This window comes from Bombus huntii, chromosome 8, assembly GCF_024542735.1.
Source record: "Bombus huntii isolate Logan2020A chromosome 8, iyBomHunt1.1, whole genome shotgun sequence".
NCBI lineage: Eukaryota > Metazoa > Arthropoda > Insecta > Hymenoptera > Apidae > Bombus > Bombus huntii.
The window spans coordinates 4,124,897-4,144,681 of NC_066245.1; the positions used below are offsets into that span (position 1 = coordinate 4,124,897).

Sequence of the window (19,785 nt, forward strand, 5' to 3'; positions counted from 1 at the left end):
GCATTAGTCTCTTGTCGATTCGTATATCTACGTACAACGTGTACATAACGTTGCTATAGATCGACCGAAGTATCCATATACGACACCTTTTATTCAAACACGATGAATGGATTAATTACAGTCGAAAGAGAGGGCAAAAGAAGCAAAACAAAGACGCCCGAAAATAACCTTGCATCGTCGTATTACGAACTATGAAATTCCACGAGACGAATATTGTTCTATTGGATTGGCAACTAAGTGATTGCGAATTTTGTCAATACCATCTAATGACAAAATCCGCAATCACTTAGTTGCCAGCCCAGTAGCTTCGTACGAACGAAAGCCGTTGAATCGTGAAGAAGGAAGAAGAAGAAGAAGAAAGGAAGAAACGACGTATCCGAATTACCGGCACGTGGCATTGAACGACACCGATTTTTAGCGCGTGGCCATTTAAATACAATCACGCGTCCCCGCGCGTGAGCTTCCGTTGCATTCAAGAAAGGTTATTCCGCTTCCGTCTGATTGAGAATCGGAAATCCTGGCGGTTGATTCTTCCGAGCAGCCTATTCTTCGTTTTATCGAAGCACGTTTTGAGAAAAGAACGCGTACATAAACTTCTACCGCCCTTTTGTATCGCGCGAAGAGCAAGATCGGTGGTGGCAATTAAAGTCGCTCGTTAGATAGAATAGCGTGTTTCCGGCGAGTAACAACGAAAAATATTCTATCCGCGTCGACTTGCGCAACGGTACACACGTATACAGAGTCCCGTCCAGATACATAGACATAAATTGCCGTTACGTGTGTCGATTGCACAAACGTTGCTTTCCTACTTTCCATCCTTTGATCTTTTTAATTACCGAACGATTGTAACGTAGAGACAATAACGTGATTTTAGCACACCATTCTATTTATTACACCGTTTACATGCTAATTAATTAAATCGAAATGCGTTCAATTTTATCTTCTTCGTATATAGTATTCCTCGTATGAATGCAACAATTTCATACTATGAAAATAATCTGGTTCGCTGAGAAATGAGTATACTATTACAGAATATTCGAATGTTCCATATATTTTTGCGTATTACGTGCATTTTACGCGTGTTTACGCATTTAAATTTCCCATAAAAATTCACCGTATGTTAATCGTACTTTTACTTGGATACGGAAACTGCTTCATACTCCTATTTTCCAACCCTGCGGATACTAAGAAAGATACGACGCTAAGAATCTGTACGTCGATGTCTTAATTACGAGCGTCGCGTTAAACGCAACCTGTGATACCCTTTAAACGTATCGATGTTTCTAAAAATAGCATCAACCTCGGCATTTTCGAAGAAGTACATATACAGTAAGCAAAAGGAACAGAGAAGACAGACGGACGACAAGTATGTAAATGTATTTTTACCACGAGGAATGCGTCGCTGCGAAAACAGACATTCTTAATTGACAGCGGCGCTAACTGAAGGTGATTCGTGTCGTGACACGTACCTACACAGATTCGTCGATGCGTCTCGTCGGCTCGTGTCGCGAACCTGACATTGAGAAAGTTCTCAATGAAATGGTCGCTGGCGCGCTCTTGCGTTTCATACGCTGGGAATAATCCGAAGGAAAAAAAAAGAAAGAGAAACCAGCGTGTGATTCATTTTCACGGAAAAACGCGAAATAGATTCTCTCGTCAGAAACATCGATTCGATTATTCATGAATTTGTTTTCTTTGCAACATGGCCGAATTGTATTTCGTCGAATAATAGACGCGTCGCGATATATATCTGACGAAAGAAAGAACGTGATATTTTGGAAATAATGTAGAATCGTGAAGAGAGAAGCGAGAATTAATTCAACGAGCTGTTTCCTTCCTTCGTGATTCTGATAAGAGACCGCTTCTCCGCAAATTTCGCTCGCAATTCACCCAGACGCCCGTATATTTAACCGTAATTTACCCGGCACCGAGTATGCTATCGCAATCAGGATCCATTTTGACCGTGCTCTCTCCACCGTATTTCATTCCCCATCTTTCCTCCGGTTAACGCGAAATTCTATCTTACCGCTGTCTCATTTTCAAAGCAACTCCCACTCTTTGCAAATTGCCGGTCGAATTTCACCCGAAGCGCACTATCATTCTCGACGTTCCTACTTTTAATTGGAAAAATGTTTGATCTCTACACACGCGAGCGCTGAATTCCATTTTCCATGAAATTTCAGAGCAACGTTGTTCTTCGTAGAGTACGAAAACGAAAGAACCAGGCTGGTTCGATCGCGTTGCTTTCTTCCACAGACATCGTGATTCCCTTCGTTCGATTATACACCTGTTAGCGAACCACCGGTGCACGCGATCCGTAAAAATAGTGGCGTGTTTGTCTCCATTGCATAATCCGCGTCGATCGATCGACGTTCGTGTGAATGAGCCGACGAGCGAGCAAGGTGGTGCTTGGTTCGTTTTTCGGTACATGGAACCACCGCACCGGCGTGATCCCGGAATCAAGGACACGCGAAAGGTTACAGACACTCGCCGCTTTTGCAACGCAAGATGTTATCTATGCTACGCGTCTTTTGTAACGAATTTCGTGCAGCAGACGAACATCTGTAAGTTTGTCTTCGATGACCGCACAGAAAAAGTTGCTTCCAAAGGTCGCCCATGTGTCGACAGGCATGTGCTTCGCTCTTTAAGACCGTAACGAATTGCGAGAGAAAAGGTTGAAGCAGAATTGGCGACGAATCGTGAACCGACAAACCTCCTCTTATTTCGAAAGTCAATTTTAAAATTTTAAACTTTGTTACGAACAATCGCCAGAATTAGAAATGTTAAAGTAACGCATCGCGCAAAGAATTTGAGGAGATTTTTCTAAATAATTTACCGAGATGGAAAGAAATTATCGTGATATTAGTCGTTGTTCGTAAAGACTGAAATTTGCAGTTTTCAGAGTTATTTAATCGAAATAAAATTCAATTAACGATGCGATTAAATGTGACGGAGATAGAGGTACGAAACACGTGGGTTGAATATCGCAGTAAACACGGCTCGACTGATCGAGTCGGTGGTTTAACGCTAATCTTACCATGCCTCGTTAAACAACCAGTTTCAAAATATAATTATCATTGTACGTTCATTGTTGTTTCTTTCGTTCGTCTAACTTTACGTAAATTCTTATATTATCTGATCGATCGATTTCTCAATTTTTATTAATAGAGGAATCTACATAAAGTTAGACAATCTTAAATTAAATTTCGAGACCGGTCATTTGACCGGGTCCGGTAAGGTTAATGTTAAAAAGTTTTGAAAAGAAGACGACCGCGTTTAAAGGCATTTTAATGATGTTAGATATTCAGTAGACCCGTGTCCTTCGACTTTTACAGATGATATTCAAGGACAACGGGGCCGATCGAACGCCGATGACACTTTCCACTTTGTAATTTTATCCTCTTCTGACCCCTTATGCACATCGACCGTTCGATGAGTCGGCAACGGTGCAGTGGAATGAGAAATTATAGGATCAGCTACAGTCACTTGCGCGCAGGCCAGTGGCGTACAACTTTCCCAGGGGGAAAACAACCTTCGCCATTATTCGCGGATGTTACTTAACGTTCGCAAAAACCATAAATAAAAGGGGTATCAATCGAAATTGTTGTCGACTGTATGTTTTTAGCTCACAAATCGAGGAAGATCATTCTTGATGCATAAAAAGGCGCTTGTTAGATTTCGTATTATTATTCAACAACTGTATGAACGATTTTATTTCACAAGTAAATGTAATTATCACGCTTAAAAATTTACATATAAAGCCATAAATAGAATATTCTTCGTTAGAAAATAAGATATTCGACATTGCCGATGATAACGATCTAGCCTGCGTTAGCCGAGGGTTAAAGACACTATAAGCTTCCATGAATTTTCATTCGACCCTAAAAACGATCGATGCTTTCATCTGCGTCGTATATAATAATTCCTCTGTTAACATTTATTGAAAAAAAAAAAACTCTAATTTCCTAAACGGCAGCCATTTACCGAGCGATATTCGAAGAAACAATGTGCACGGATTTCCACGAAATTTGTATTCGAAGCTAAAACCGATCGATACATCCATTTCTACGCGGTATATAACCAATTTTCAAGCTATCGCGTACTTTTTCATTTAAAATTTGTTTAAAAAACTTTAATTTCCTGAACTAGAGTCATTTACTGAACGAGATCCGAAAAAACGAAGCGTAGGAATTTCCACGAATTTCCACTCGAGGCTAAAACCGATCGATACTTCCACCTACGTCGTATATAACCGATTTTCAGACTGTCGTGGAATTTTTCGCTTAAAATTTATTTAACAAACTTTAATTTTCCAAACGGCAGCCATTTACTGAAACAGAGCCGAAGCAACAACGTTTACGAACTTCCACGAAATTCCATCCGAAGCTACAAACGATCGATACTTCCACCTACGCCGTGTATAAGTAATGTTTGTGCTATCGTGTGCAATTTTTCACTTTACAACGCTTACTAGCATTTGCTTAAGAAGATCTAATTTCCTAAACGAGAACGATTTATCGTACGGGACTCGAGGGGCGAGGTGCACGAACCGTATTCTCGGGGTTGTAGGTAGGACGAGGACACGCGGGACAAGTATGAATGGCGAGAAACGCGGAAGACGTTGGAGAGGTCGGGAACCGATCAGTGAGGAGCGGCAAGCTTCCCCTTGCCACTCCTTCAACCCTTCTGTTTCGCTCTCTCTTTCTCTTTCGACTTCGCTTCTAGTCCTTTCACAACGACTTCGCTCCACCCACGCAACGACGTCGGGACACCCACCACCGTCTACCGTCTCCCGACACGTCGGTGACCTACTTACAAGGGGACATCCGTTGCCATTCAAGGCTGTACAACACGAAAGCACGCAGGACTCGCCATTGCTCGTTGTATCCTGTCTCGCTACATCCGATCTCGTTTTTAAAAATGTTACGTTACTACTAGACTTCCTGAATCTTTGTGCAAACTCATATACAAAGCGCCTCGCGTAAAGTGATCGACCGACCAAGGGATGATTCTATACGTACAAATAAATCGAAAATATAAAATAAGATTCTTTTGTTCGAAGCTTGTTTTTCAATGTAGAATAAAATATTTATGCACCTAAGTTAATATTTATGCAACGTAAGTAAGGAAATGAAACTTCGATAGCTGTTGAGAAATTTTGGTTCGTTAGGAAATTTCATCGAACGACAGAGAACTTATGATACGATAATTTCCAAGCTGCGTATATTTTCATTCGTATTACACAGGATAATTCCTTTCGTGTATTTATAATCGTATCTGTATATTTTGAAATTAAATTGTACGTTGAGTAGTAATTGGAATATTAAGTCGGCACCTAATTCACGTTAGAGGTAACAGTCTACCGAGACAAACTCGGTGAGAACGTCGAGTAACCTTTAACAACTGCATGCTAGGAAAGGGGAGAATGCGCTGATCGACGCCCACGTGTCCGATTTTCTCTTGGTTGCTGGATATTATCCGCTCCTTAAACAATCGTTTTGTGGGGCACTCTGATCATAAACGTGCTCGTGAAAGACGCGAATAGAAGCAAGAAAATTTATGGACCCGATGATTGCCACGCCATTAATAGATCTGACAATAAGTCGCGTTTATACTTTCTAGCGACGCTTTCGTTCGTGTGAACGCAGTATACTTACAACGTTTCAACGAGCGATCGTGTTTTATCATCGTGAAATCGATCGTGGGCTGCTCGAGCCACGACTTTTTATCGCAAACGTCTAAGCGTCAGAAAAAGCAGTAATCGGGATTCTAGGAGATTTCGTGGAATATCAAAGTCGTCGAGAGAAGGCAAAGATCCCGTGGAGACTACGGTACACCGGATATTACGATATAATCATCCACGGAAATGGCAGATAAATCAAACGCAAATATCGCCTGAATTTCCATCGTCTCGAGGTCCCTTTGAGCCAGTCCGTACGACCGAATACCAAAATCCCGAAGAACGAGATCTTTTAAAGAAGAAAAAATGCAACGAAAAATTGGAAGCAGTTTGAACGTAGTCTAGACGCGATATGAATTATGTATCAGGAAAATCCAATTATATCGCAACAGTGGGATGTCTGCGTGGAAACCGTTGGAAGCTTCTTCTTTTATAATCTCGAGAGATCACCGATGGAAAAAAGTCAGGATATTATAACTATACCAGCCGTGAAAGATATATAGTTTCTCGTCATCAAATTGAAACCACTCGAAACTTTTAATATTCTTCTTTTTAATACAAGTGAGAGGTGCGAATCAATTGTAATAACGAAGTTTATCAATTATTAAAGTATTACGTACGTGTATATATGTAGATGTTGAGAACTTGTATGCTCCTATCCTTCGTCTTAAAATTACATCTGGTTTTCAATTTTTGTTCTTGAATCGGGTAATTATTTATTATTTTATTTATTATTTGAAATGTGATCATAGATGTGCAAATGTTTTCACGAGCCAATGTATTATACAATAATTAGCGAGAATGAAAAGTGTGCACGTTGGAGATGTTTCCACGTTTTGATGACCAGAAACCGTAGAAGAAGGCGTAGAGGAAGACCCGTGGATTCACGAGGGAGTTTCGATCGAACCAGAGTAAGGATCAATTTCCGCGACTAATGATATATAAAGTAACGGAAACGGAAGATTCTCTGGCAGGAGAAACTCGTTGGAGCTGAGGAGCGAAATTCTAATCAGGAAATTGTTATTTTCCGTAGGGTTGTTGCCGCGAGCGGATGGCTTCGACGTTTCCGGCATAGTCCCTTCCGAATGGATCGGAAGACGAGTGGCTGGAATCTCCAACCTCGAAATATTTCCACGCACTTACGTACCGGCATGAACGAAACCATCGTGCACGGCCACCTGTAGAATAAATAACGACCAGTCGATTTCAGTCGTCGGCTTACTGAATCGTCTGGTCGAGACAGGAGGGAAGGGACGAACAGCGACACGTGGCTTCGCCGAGTGTCTGATAGGTACGGATTATGTAAAGCGGTTACAGTAAATGCGACAATTTGCATGAGAAAAATGATTGAAAACTAAATTATCATAGATAAATACCATAAAACGACACGCAAAGGAATTTAAACTTTTCAGAATCGAATCTTTTCGTAGCTACGACCTTGTACTTTTTATCGATCATTAATGGTAGAAACTCATTTCTTCGGAAGATTTCGTAAAGAAGAGATAATGCGATACAACTTTTAGATTTACGATAAACGCGATAATGGAAACGCGGACTGAGAAAAATGTCCGAAGATAAAATTATGTCGTAGAAAAGAAATGGATCCTCTAGGCTCCTTGCAGCATTGAATTCTACGAAGCTCCGCGTTTGTATTTCCTATCAATTATTAATAACAGAAACGTATATTCATTGACGTTCTTGTAAAGAAAAATTTGCAGAAGAATTCTGTATTAATAATGCGATCAGATTTACGTTCAGTTGTACGTCAAACGCGGTAATTCGAACAGGGAAAAATAACTGACGTTGTCATGTAAAAATGACTCATCTTTACTAATGCAAGACATTTTCGGTCAATACCCATCTACGTAATTATGCCGAGTATATCATAAATAATCAATCAGACTCGTATTTCTTTGCCTAATCGTCTTTTCGGCCCTGTATTATACTTATGACGGTACATCTAATGCAAGTAAATTTCAACTTTTCGCAACTACAAACGATAAACTGAACACACTCGTACGAGTACGTCGATAGTTTCAACCCTCGTGTGACCAAGCTGTAAAAACGCGATACAGGGTGGATTCAGAGATTCAGTACAGAGACGAAGAGGAAGGAGAGTAGTTGCGGAGATCGCGAGGCCAGGCGCGGTGACTGGCTGCCGGGGTTAGCGGAACTAGGCGCAGTTGCAGCTGCAGCTGCAGTCACGGCGGCAGTAGCCATCGACGTGCCGCTAACGAAACAAGCAAACGAGTACCTGCAGAACGCGATCAATACTCTGTATACGAGTACACTCTGCTTAGGAGCACGTGTTCCCGTTTGTTTTGTTCCTTACCCCTGCGGCACGTACCACGAACTCGAGTTCCACCGACCAGCTTGTCACAAGAGAACATTAACTTCTTTCAAACCTACCTACGTCCATGACATCCGCACACTAATTCGCGAGAGTACACGGACATTTAGCATAGGAAACTTTAACACTTATATCGCACGTGTCGAAACATTTTGAAATTTCATTGATATTTTAACGAGAGAGGATCGTTCGAACGCAATCTGAAAATGCGTATATAGAAGTTACAAAGTATTTACAATCGATCATTGAAGTCTACATTATCGTACATTGAGTATAAAACTCTAGCAGAAACGTTTATTAAATTGCTTTGAAAATACATCGATAATAACGGTATCGATATACAGCTGTAAGTAACTTTCTGATAAAATACGATTCTGATTCGTTTGATAAATTGAATTACCCGAAATTCAGCGTAGGTGTATGTAGATTTTCGTGACCTGCTGTATCTGAAAATATAATTTTTGTTATACTTTTGTGAGCCTGTTTATTGGATTGTACGAAAGGGTCGTGGCATTTGCGTTATTTTCTATCGGAGCTAACCATCGGGAGAAATGTAAATAAATGTGTGTAAAGCTTGTTAATGCGTTACAGAGTTATTGCATCAAAGAATAGTCATGTAGTTAAGGTACGCTTGATAGAGAGCGTTGAAAGGCCAGGATGGAACAAACATCGACTATATTCCGCTCGTATTCGAACCGTTTAATTGTCACGCATAAATTAACGCGGCAAATTAGCTGTTTAGCATGAAACTGTTCGTCTAGTTAGCCGACCGGATAATGGACAGGAGGCATTATTCGCGCGACAGGCTAATCACAATTATGTAACCCAGGTTAAAATAACCGAAATGTCATGTACATTCGTCCAATCGCGAAAACTATCCTTATTTTCACGGGATTTATCATTGAAACATATTTATATTCTAAAATCCTTCCTTCAGTTCCTCCCTTTATCTTTCGCTTTCCATCTTGCACAGCTACGCGAACCGTAACCGTTAGGTAATCGTTTTCTGACGCGAACAGAAACGTATAGAAAACAGAAGGATATCTGCCCTTTAAATAAATAACTAATAAAATTAACCTGCTGATTTTTCGTGCCTCTATCGACTGAATAAAGAAACTGAGCTGCTCTTCACGAGATACACCAATTTGTTCTTCATTTATAAATCTTTCTCCTACATGTCATCCTTTGTATTATTCACAGGATTTATCCCACAAATGGATAAATAAATAAGCAAATGAAATTAAGCAAATAAAGCGGTGTTCGCCTGTCCGTCAACTTAATCAAGAAACGAAACCGAATAGTTTCCTCGGCGTTAAAATAGAACGGTTATTGGACGAGTGGCGAAAGAACAGGAGGATAGAGAAAGATCGAGAGGGTGAGAGAGTTGTGCGGCAAGGAGGGCGAAGGGAAAAGCGAGCAGAGTTGTATCTGGAGCAACGGTATCAATGTTCGGCAGCACTCTAGCTCGGGTCCAAGAGGTTAAGCCGAGTTTGCACGGCAACGTAAACTCGGGCGCGCGGCAGGTGGGCCACTGCACGTGCGCGGCCAGCAGAAATCCGCTGAAATTCGATCGATTCCGGCAGCAAAGGAGGAAGGTTCGAACATTCGGCTGTAATCGAGCCGGCCGCGGACTGGGGCGAACGTTTGGCACCACCGGCCTAGAATCGACTGGTGCTAAGAAACCGAGTGCTCTCTTGACCCCGATATCCCCCGGGGGTGCGTTTCTTCGCGCGATCGAAACCCGACCTTGGCTTCGAGACCGATGCGCCCGGGCACATTCGCCTCCTTCCTTTCCAATCCTTTCATCCTCCTTCCTGACAACCACCAAGCGACTCGTTACACGTACCCCACCTCCTCCTCTTTCCTTCCTCTAAAGGAGATATCACGTCCAGCTCATCGCTGAATCTTTTGCACGCATTCTTTGTGCAAGATATCGTAGAGCTTTGGAGCTGTTTCAGATGATTTCATGAATAAGGAGGGGGAGGGGGAGGGGGAGACGAGGGTTTGTTAAGGCAAATTTATACTTTTATACTTTGAACGAGCATCACGGAAGTTTCGTCCATGGTTGGCGTAAGAGATGAAAACGGAGTTCATAGCAGAAAGAGGAAAGTTTAGATCGGTTCAATGGTTGATTCGTCTTATTAAGTTTCTAAACGTCGGTGATTGGAGTAGCGAGGATTGAGACTGAGTTAAGCTATTAAGGACCAGAGATACGTTAACTCAACGTTTCATCTGTAGTTTCTATTTGGCCAATTTGTATTATCGAATCTTACAGAATGCACGTTGTAATTATGGAGAGATATTTCGAGAATTTGCTCATTATTTTGTTCGTTGTTGTTTCTTCTATCATCCTACAATGTTACCATCGAGGAAATTCGAGTATTTTATATCGCTATAGTAAAATATTTTTCTTACGTCGTACAGTTTCTCCTGTAGCTACGATTCGTGTAACGGGCTTCTAATATATTTTGTATAGGTAAGTTAATAAAGTAACTTATTTACGTTTTATGACAATGATGTTGCGCTTACGTAACTTTACGTATTATTTCACTGCTTGATCCTCAATGAGTTAATAAGTTTTACCCTTACGAAAGAATGTCGGAAACAAAAGTATACTTGTCACTGAACAAGAATAGACCTATCACTGTTCATAGGCATCTGGCGAATATTGTTCGCCGGTCAATATATGTTTTTGAATTCATTGTTAGCGATAGATATTTTAAGTAATAAGGTTTCACGCGGTCATGAAAGCAGAATAACTTCGCTTTGACCAGAACCACGGAGTCGAATTCGGCAGGCACGGTTAATTAACGGCCATGCGCGCAGATTCGCGCGAGCTCGTTAAAGGCGATTGATCAGCGGCGAGTGTTGCGTGAAAATCGTAGCAGTCAATGAGTCGGTCAACGTTCCATTCTTCTATCTATTTCTGCCATTCGTTTTCGCTAACGATGCAGCAGGAAACCGAGAAGGAAACAAACACGTGTTCTTTGGCTGCACGCGTACTTCCACTCGTAAATATTACAACACTTTTCAGCTGCATATAAGACACGACAATTGCTTCAAATTATTAGACAAACGTTTATTAGCCGATTGCTATTTTACATTCTTGCAAGGTAACGAGGCAAAAATTTGTGGAAACTATTCGTAAGAGTCGGAGCAAGAACGTGGTGAATATGAATTAAAAATACAGAAAATCTTGATTGAAATTTGGGATTAAAATAATAAATTGAATAGCACGTAATATTTTCGTAAAATGTGTCTACAAGCGTGCATCTTCCATAAGTTCCAAGCCGAATAAGAATCGTTAAAAAGTTTTATTTTAACAAGTTCCTAATCGTTTTTCAGATTAATCTAACTTTCTGTAATCGTCCTAATATTTACGGACGGCTCTGTATATCGATCGCATCTGATCGTTAAATGTGACATTTTGACAAGCGATCTGGCTCGAAATTTAATTGAGCAGCGAGAGGATCATCGATGAAAAATGGATGGCAGGGTATGTTCCCCTTTTGCGCGGTTCTGACCAAACGAGCTTACTACGCTCGATAACACGCGACGGCCCGTTCATCCCCCTTTTCGCTCGTCCCTTTTTCTTCTCCGTGCTCGGTTCCATTCGCGAGGATAAATGAAAAATGCAATTTTCGCGACCGGAGGATCCATCGACGCGAGAACGCACGCTCCACCCTCTGCTAAACCGACTAATACGCGTATATACGTGACAGAGGATGCTCGGGCTTCGTTACGTATAATTTCGTTAAAGTTGAAAATAGCGGCTTCTCCGCAACCGAAGGAAACATCGTGACGAATTACAGTGTTCGCGATCGCAAGGTATCAAGCAACCGTAATGATCGTACGATGGTCGCGACGAAAATAAAGACAAGAATTTTTCTCGGTGACATAAGGAATTATATAATTTTCCATCGGTACGACCGATCGTTATTTTTCTGTCGGAATTTTGTTCAAAATAAAAATTTGCTTCGCAGTTCTGATTAAGCTGATTGGTACGTTGAAGGCTAATTAGTGGAATAACGCGTAGAACATTATCGAAAAATGTAAGGTAATTCGCGTAGATACTTGACGGAAGACTGGCACACAAATCATAAATACGGAAAAGATTTTTAACGTTTATCAAAATTAGTTTATCAGAATACTATTGATTTTCTAGCTTTGTTTCAACCGACCCTACACAAGGATATCCGTCGATCGTTTCGTTCCTTACTCTATGTCGATACTGTTCCGCATTTCAGCAAAGTTACATCGCCGGACCTTGCTAGTTCTCACTGAATAAGTGATATATTGTAAGCTCTAGCATACACACGGGTAGCAGCGATCGATCGCGATTCGATGGCAAATTACAAGCCGGTAGCGAGTTACGAAAGCTGGTAAACAAGATTTTCGGCTCGTCCAAGCGTCGCGTCGTTCGCATAGAAACGGTTCCAACGAGGAATTTTCCAACTGCTCGTGCCACTCGACGAATTTCTCCGAGAGTCGAGACTTCCGACGGACCGTGAAATTGATAAAAGAGACGCGACAAGAGGGCCGGAACATCGTTCTTCGAGCTCGATCGAAACGGTAATTAAATTCGAAGTGTGTCGCAATCACGATGCCTCTCCTAACGTAGGTTAATTTTACAGATATTAAATTCTAGAAACGAATTATGGGAGAACGTACGACAGACACTCGAACAGCGTAAAAATTCGCGGATTAATCACGTACAATTTTTAACTTCTCAAGAAGTTTGATTACGATAGCCTATTGTATGTCATATACTTTTGCATGTCATATATATATACATATATTATTAATGTGTTTTTACAATAAAATAAGACAGAGAAAAGGAAGTTTTATCTAACCGTCCACGTTCGATGTCGCATATTACGTAACGCTGCATTTTAATAAGTTCATAATTACCTGAATGATAAGCGTACTTGTTTACGACGAAACTGATTTTAAAGTTTAATGCGCTGTGCCTTCTTTACAGAACTGTGTTCAAGCGACTCGAAATAAATAGATAGCCAATCCGACGTTTCCGAGAAAATGATCTGCGTTGTTGAAAGGCCAACTGGATTTCGATCATTAAAATTTGAAAATTTACACAAGTATTATGTGTATATTACATATTGTGCATTACGGAACGTATCGTCGGCCGAGTAATTCGATACAATTATTTGTAAATCTCTGTAACAAACGATTTCACATTTTAATTATAAAAAATTAGCCCACCGGAGTCGTCCAACGAGTCATTAGAGGAAACATGGACAACGCTGTAATTTTAGCAGTCACAACAGACTACAGATTGCTAACTCATTTACCATTAGCCACGCTGACCAATGGACGCCTGTGTGTTCATCGATAGAAAAAATGATGTTCCATGTAAAAACGGCGTCCCTAAAACGATCGAATAGATGATCGATGTATCGTGAACCATAACGTTCTCGAATGAAAGTATTGTTAGTGGAGTTACTCGAATTTTGGTAGTTCCAGCGTACCTGTACGAAACGTCAATTATGAGCGAATACAAAGTTGAAAAACAGTGGAGCTGGTTTAAGGAAGCGATAACATCGAGTGGAGAATCGGACAGTAGTAACATTACGTTACCTAGCAATGGCTATTTTTCTTTCTAGATCGAAAAATAATTGAGAGAACCTTAACTTCGTTAGGAAGTTGCAAAGGATATTTGAAGTCAGCTAAAGTGACAGGTCCACGTTAATGAAATATATCAAATTACTAGAAATCAATTAACCAGCGAGGATAATCGAAGAAACTCGAAAGGATGTTTCGAGTCGAATAACTAACAATTTCACGCTAATCGACAACTTTCGAATTACTCGAATTTGAATCGCCTGGCTTTCAAGAATTCGCCTTATCTCAAGGTAGCTTTACACGCTTGAATAAAATTCACTGGAAAAAAGGAAGAAACCAACCACTTTTCTATTCATTCACAAAAGGAAACAGGACACAGGAAGTGCTCAAGATCACGATCGCGACTTTGTACGTAATCCAAAGCGCACTTCCGTTACGCGGCCGAAAATTATCCGTGTCTCAGCCAACAACCGAATGACAAAGAGGCTTCAATCAACGAACGATAGATACATGCTTTGTAACCCTCCTCTTGCACACGCCCACATCCCGTGCACCCCGCACGTTCTTCCTAAGTGAGGCGTTATAAAAACGCCGCGACAGGCAACATCGCTTCATACAATACTCGCAAAAGTGTGACAAACAGTGTCAGGATTATAACGTGTGCTATTCGACTGCGTATATCATGGGTGGCAAACAAGCGTTGCTGTATCTTGGCCTCGTGTGCTTGCAGACGATTTTCGTGAACGCCGTGGTAAGCTTTCAAGGAAGGGCTTACTTTTGTCGTGAGGGGATGAGAGACGAGACGAAGAGGACCAAAGGAACTCTAGCATTTGATCCGATCGATTCGTCAGGGACAAAGTTATTAGAGATATAAACGAGTCAACGCGCGCAAATAATAACAATACGAACAACCCGTATGGCCGGCTAATCGATAACGGGGCAAGTGAACTCGAGATCGAACAGAAAACCTAATTGGAGCGTAGAAAGTTTCTATCGTATTAATTGCGTTATTGCTTAGACGTTCGTTCATCTTTTACCTCCATTATTCTCTTTATTGTTTTCTTTATCTTCCTCTCGTAGAGAAATTTAATTTCATATATATATATAGGGTTGTCCGAAAAGTGTCTTTCTTTTACAGACACGTCTTTTACAACGACGCATCTTTATACAAACATGAAACATAATCTGTCGAGCGTTGTGATCTTTATTTTGATAGAACAAAATGGATCATACGTAATTCGATAAAATAATATAAAACGGAAAATGTTGTACCTCCGCTATTTCCTTATAAAACGAAAGAAACTTTCCGGACGACCTAATATAAATAAGGAAACGTATCGTTACGTAAAGAAGAGGAAATACAGTAATAAGGAATTTAGACGATTTTACTCGGAATGGACCAGCCTCGTGTCTGAAATCGGGTTTCAACTGGGTAAAATCGATTCCGATATCATTTCAAGTATTCCATTTATCTGAATCTATTGAATTATAAATTCCTGCCAACTATTCGTGTAATTTATGCTAATGGCAACGATCTCAAAGCAAATCGTTCAAGCAGTGCGCGTTAAGTACTATACCGTGTTATACTATGATGGAACTTGGACATCGTTAAATTCCTCCCTTCATCGATAATGTCACCCATGTCGAATTCTCGATGAATTTTCTTGTCGTGACGAATCGTGGATATACAATGAGGTCGTTAAAAAGATAGAAAGAAAGAGAAGAGCTGTTCGATAAAATCATTAAGAGAGAAAAAGGCACTCACGTATGATCATTTCGATTTGTTTATAGCCGGACTGGCTACCACCTGAGATATTCGACATGGTGGCAGAGGACAAGGCTCGGTGCATGAGCGAGCATGGCACGACGCAAGGTTAGTACCACAATCACCATAACTCGCAACAAATTCGAAGACGATTAACCAACAGGTTGAGAATTTGAAAATTTGTACGAATAAATTAAAACTAACTAATCGATTCGTAACACAGCGCAAATCGACGAAGTGGACAAGGGAGTACTAAAAGACGATACGTCGATCACTTGTTATATGTTTTGCTTGCTCGAAGCGTTCAGCTTGGTAAGTTCAACTAGCAACCGCAAACCCATTAGCTGCCAATTTCGTTTTTCTTGAAATTATATTAATTCTATAGATATTAATTGGTCTTTAACGCGTTTTATCGAATGTTTTCTTTAAATTATCGAATATTATATACAGGGTGGTTGGTAACTGGTGGTACAAGCGGAATGGGGGTGATTCTACGCGAAAAAAGAAGTCGAAAATATAGAATAACAATTTAAAAAAAATTTTTTTTTATTTTAAATCTTTCCGTCGAGACAACGATCTACAGTGAGATCAGTTATAACGTACCGCACGCGTGCCGAGCGAAAATTCAAAGTTGATTTTCTCGGAAACAAAGTCTCAAACGAAAAATTTTTATTCTATATTTTCGACTTCTTTTTTCGCGTAGAATCACCCCCTTTCCGCTTGTACCACCAGTTAGCAACCAACCTGTATATATATTTATTTTCTAAATCCTAATTTTGGGATCATTATTATATAGATTTTTTGTATAATCGTCAAACGAGAACCATGGCAGCTAGTGAATTAAACGAAGGCGACGATTAGTCAAAGAATCTTTTCATTTAGGCCGACGACGAAGGCGACATAGACGCGGATATGTTGTTAGGTCTGCTGCCAGATCAAATGCAGGCAAGAGCAGAGTCGGTTATGTCCAAATGTACTCCAGCAAGTATGTGACTACTTCTGTTATACTTAAAGTTTCAAATCATTTTACGTCCTCTTTCAAACATTAAATTTCACGGCTGAACATTCAAATTTCGAGTAACATAGTATATTCGATCTTGAAGCTTAAAAATGAAAAATTCAGGTTTAAATTTCGCGATAGAAAATTCATGTTTGTCGAAATAGAAAATTTATACATGTTCAATTTTACAGCCATCTAACTTTCATTATGGTTCTTATAGCGGGCTCTGATAAGTGCGACAAGATATATAACCTCGCCAAATGCGCCATGGCGGAAGCACCGGACGTAAGTGCATTTCACATAGTCTGATACATTCCTTACTTTTTTTTTACGATAGCAGACAGATAATATCGAGTGAAAGTAAGAGTCACATTCAAAGGCAATTATATCGATCGATTCGAAACATAGAAATACCATTTCTACGTCTAGTCATAATTAACATGCACTTCCATGCAATCAGCATCTAAAACAACGTATAATTAGAGTGCGGATATTTGTGCAAATTCAAATTTTTCTCAACGCAAGCAAAGAAATGGGATCTTTCACGTGCTAAATGATACAACGCACCGAATATTATAACGCTATTAAATCTTATAGATCTTTGGCACTTGCTATTTGTAAATCAGGACACAGAATACGGCATCGACGTTACGATCGCAATTCTGTGACTGTCAAACACACTCACTGTTACACACACACACACGCATAATGATTGCGCTCAAATTGAACGCGCTTGAAACTCGAAGAACTGTATGTGATGTGCCCTTCCTTTTTGAAATTAATCAATACAGATTTACATTGTCCACGATTGCTTGGGAGAATTAGTTTTTACACTTCTACGAGATCGTTTTGGATAGTTTCAGTCTTTCTATTCATTTTGTTATACTACGAGCTATTTCTCTGTTTCTCTGACCCTGTAAATTGCCTATGCAACGTAGCGAATTCCAAGTGCAACTCACTCGACTTCTTCGCCGGATCGATAACAATCTCTTTTGGAAATGCTGTTGCAAAATTTTGTTCAATGCTACAAGCGACATACTTTCTATTTTTAGCTAACAACGGCATGCTATTTGCAAAAATCTCTGCACGCTAATAACACTTGTCTCGTATATATACGAACTAAATAAACAAAGCGTGTTCCGCTTTAGATATTTTTCCACATTACGTACATTTATGTATCTTCGTTCTCATAAAAATTTGCAGTCTAATTTTAGACACACGAACGTACAGAAAATGTGACAACGTGCGGACAGTTACCGAGGCAGAGATGACATTTAAGTCGTTTCAGTTCTAATTCAACGAACTCCTTTGATTTTCAGGTATGGTTCATTGTCTAAGGTCAAGGAAAGAAGATTACATCCCGGGACGGCGGAACGATCTTTTTTTCTGTAGGCAATGACAGAAAAATTACGGATAGGCTGGGAAACGATTACGCGAATGGATATTCGATGATGATAAACAACGAAAGAAAGAAAAAAAAGGAAAAAAAAAAGTAAAAACCTAAGAAAACACGCATCGTGTATGTAACCAAAATTGATATAATTCGTGTACCTATACCGAACAATAATTTGTCTAAAACGAGTATGTACGTTTCGTTCGAAGAGAACGAACAAACTTATAATTCAATTAATTACAAAAAGGAACGCAATGTAAATCGTTGTTAAGCTGAAATATATTCAGCGAGTGTACGGAAAACTTGAAAAATATAAAAATCGGCCGAGGGAACACGCGTTTTAGTCATTCGCCCAATAGTGAAAAAAAATGTATTACCACGAAATCTGTTACGCTCGAGTGTGCGATTAATTCATTTGGAGACGCAATAATAACGCGTATCCTGGACGTGGTTACGTTACGCAATGGTCGAGACGCGATTTGCGGCTCATTGATACTATAATTTGCATGACAATCTAATTTGCGAATGTCTTCGAATATAACGTAATTATATGTTTGCGCGAAACACCGAATAGCCATTTCCTCCATTGTATAATGATATGCAAAAGTCCGACACGCTGCTGTTTTAACTGGTATCCTTAAAGTTGCAAGATAATTTTATTATGACTTTGTCTCGACGTAACTGTTGCGCAATATTATCGGATGCTGTCGCGATTCAATATCGTTTCGATTTCAACTTGAAATTCGCACTCATTGATAGCGAACGTTCAAAGTTTTAATCGATCGTCGTTTGAATCTTTTATTCTCGATCGCCTAAATCAAACTGATCGGCTGATAACGCGATATCACGACGATAGGCTATATCGAACGATGCTTCAACGACAAATAATATACCTAACTATACGTAGGATATTATTTAAAAGTATTTCAATGCTACAACGTTCGTGTTATTATTTAGATCGTTTTCATTGAAAAGTAGAGAAACGTGAGAAGATATTTTAGCGTGTCGATGGATAAAGGTAAAATTTCGCGGCTTTGTAACGTTTATTATTACGTCAACCGTTGTCAACCGATCACGACAGACCTTCGCGTTAGCTACCTCGCATCTAGATCACGAAAACGCGATGAAAAAGGAACAAACACCTGAACTCTACGCTCTTAACATTCAAATTAGCAGTTCGTTACCTTCTAAGGACTAAGGCAAAACCACGCATGCACCTCGAACTGTCGCTTCGGCATATCGACCCAACTATTCATGCTTCGATAATTCCATCAAAAAGTTTCCTCGTGGAATTATACAGCTACTATTATTTCTCACATTATGCTATCCAACTACTGTTAAGTAAAAGTTGTCATGCGTTATCGTGCAGAAACATCGTATCAAAGAAAGAAAAAAAGGGGAAAAAAACGAGAAAAAAAGAGAGAGAGGGGAGAGGTAGATTGAATGGTCGAGGGAATCGATTGATCCGCGTGTCGCGGACGTGGTGCACGTGGTGTCGTTTAATGGAAGCTCGATTCCTCGACCAGCTGGCGAACTAACGGCGAATTCCAGCCGGTCGAGATTAACACGAACGTGTTTCGAAATCGATTTCGGGATATTTCGCATCGAACCAAACGGATAATGGAAAGTTTGCGTAACCGCGCGCGAATATACGCTCAGCTCGGTTCCGCTTCACGCGCGGAACGTTTCGTTTCGCTCGCGAAATCCAGAGAGAACGGCCAAACGAATCGAATCGAACAACGCGGTCCGACTACAGAGAAAAATCTTGAAACGTCTATTTTTACACGGCGACTGGAAATAGTCGGTTTAATGAAAGGAGGCACGCGATCGCCCGTACGTTGCTCCAGTCATGAGTCACGCTTCGAACGTGGACTCGCAACAAGTAGAGATCCCCCATAATGTTCGTATAATTGATCGAACCAACACCGATGTAATTTCAATACCGTGCAAGCTACCGCGCATCCGCGAGCCAAATCGAATACAGTGTATACAGTACGGAAGGGTTATTCGAGTC

The 19,785-nt window shown here is 40.3% G+C and overlaps 2 protein-coding genes across 10 annotated transcripts in view; one reads left to right on the forward strand and one right to left on the reverse strand.

The window, feature by feature from the left end:
* LOC126868196 (CREB-regulated transcription coactivator 1-like) overlaps positions 1-19,785 on the reverse strand; it is a 62,169-nt gene that overhangs the window by 33,099 nt on the left and 9,285 nt on the right. The window lies entirely within an intron of this gene.
* Positions 14,212-17,877, forward strand: LOC126868216 (general odorant-binding protein 83a-like). The gene is made up of 6 exons (XM_050623474.1): positions 14,212-14,364; positions 15,405-15,486; positions 15,602-15,690; positions 16,261-16,363; positions 16,599-16,663; positions 17,698-17,877. The coding sequence occupies exons 1-6, from the start codon at positions 14,296-14,298 to the stop codon at positions 17,713-17,715; spliced, it is 426 nt and encodes a 141-aa protein (XP_050479431.1). The 5' UTR covers positions 14,212-14,295; the 3' UTR covers positions 17,716-17,877.

Coding starts and splice junctions, on each gene's coding strand:
- LOC126868216 (XM_050623474.1), top strand. CDS start 14,296: ATGGGTGGCAAACAAGCGTTGCTGTATCTTGGCCTCGTGTGCTTGCAG. Junction 14,365..15,404: donor CGATTTTCGTGAACGCCGTG/GTAAGCTTTCAA, acceptor ATTTGTTTATAG/CCGGACTGGCTACCACCTGA. Junction 16,364..16,598: donor GTCCAAATGTACTCCAGCAA/GTATGTGACTAC, acceptor TGGTTCTTATAG/CGGGCTCTGATAAGTGCGAC.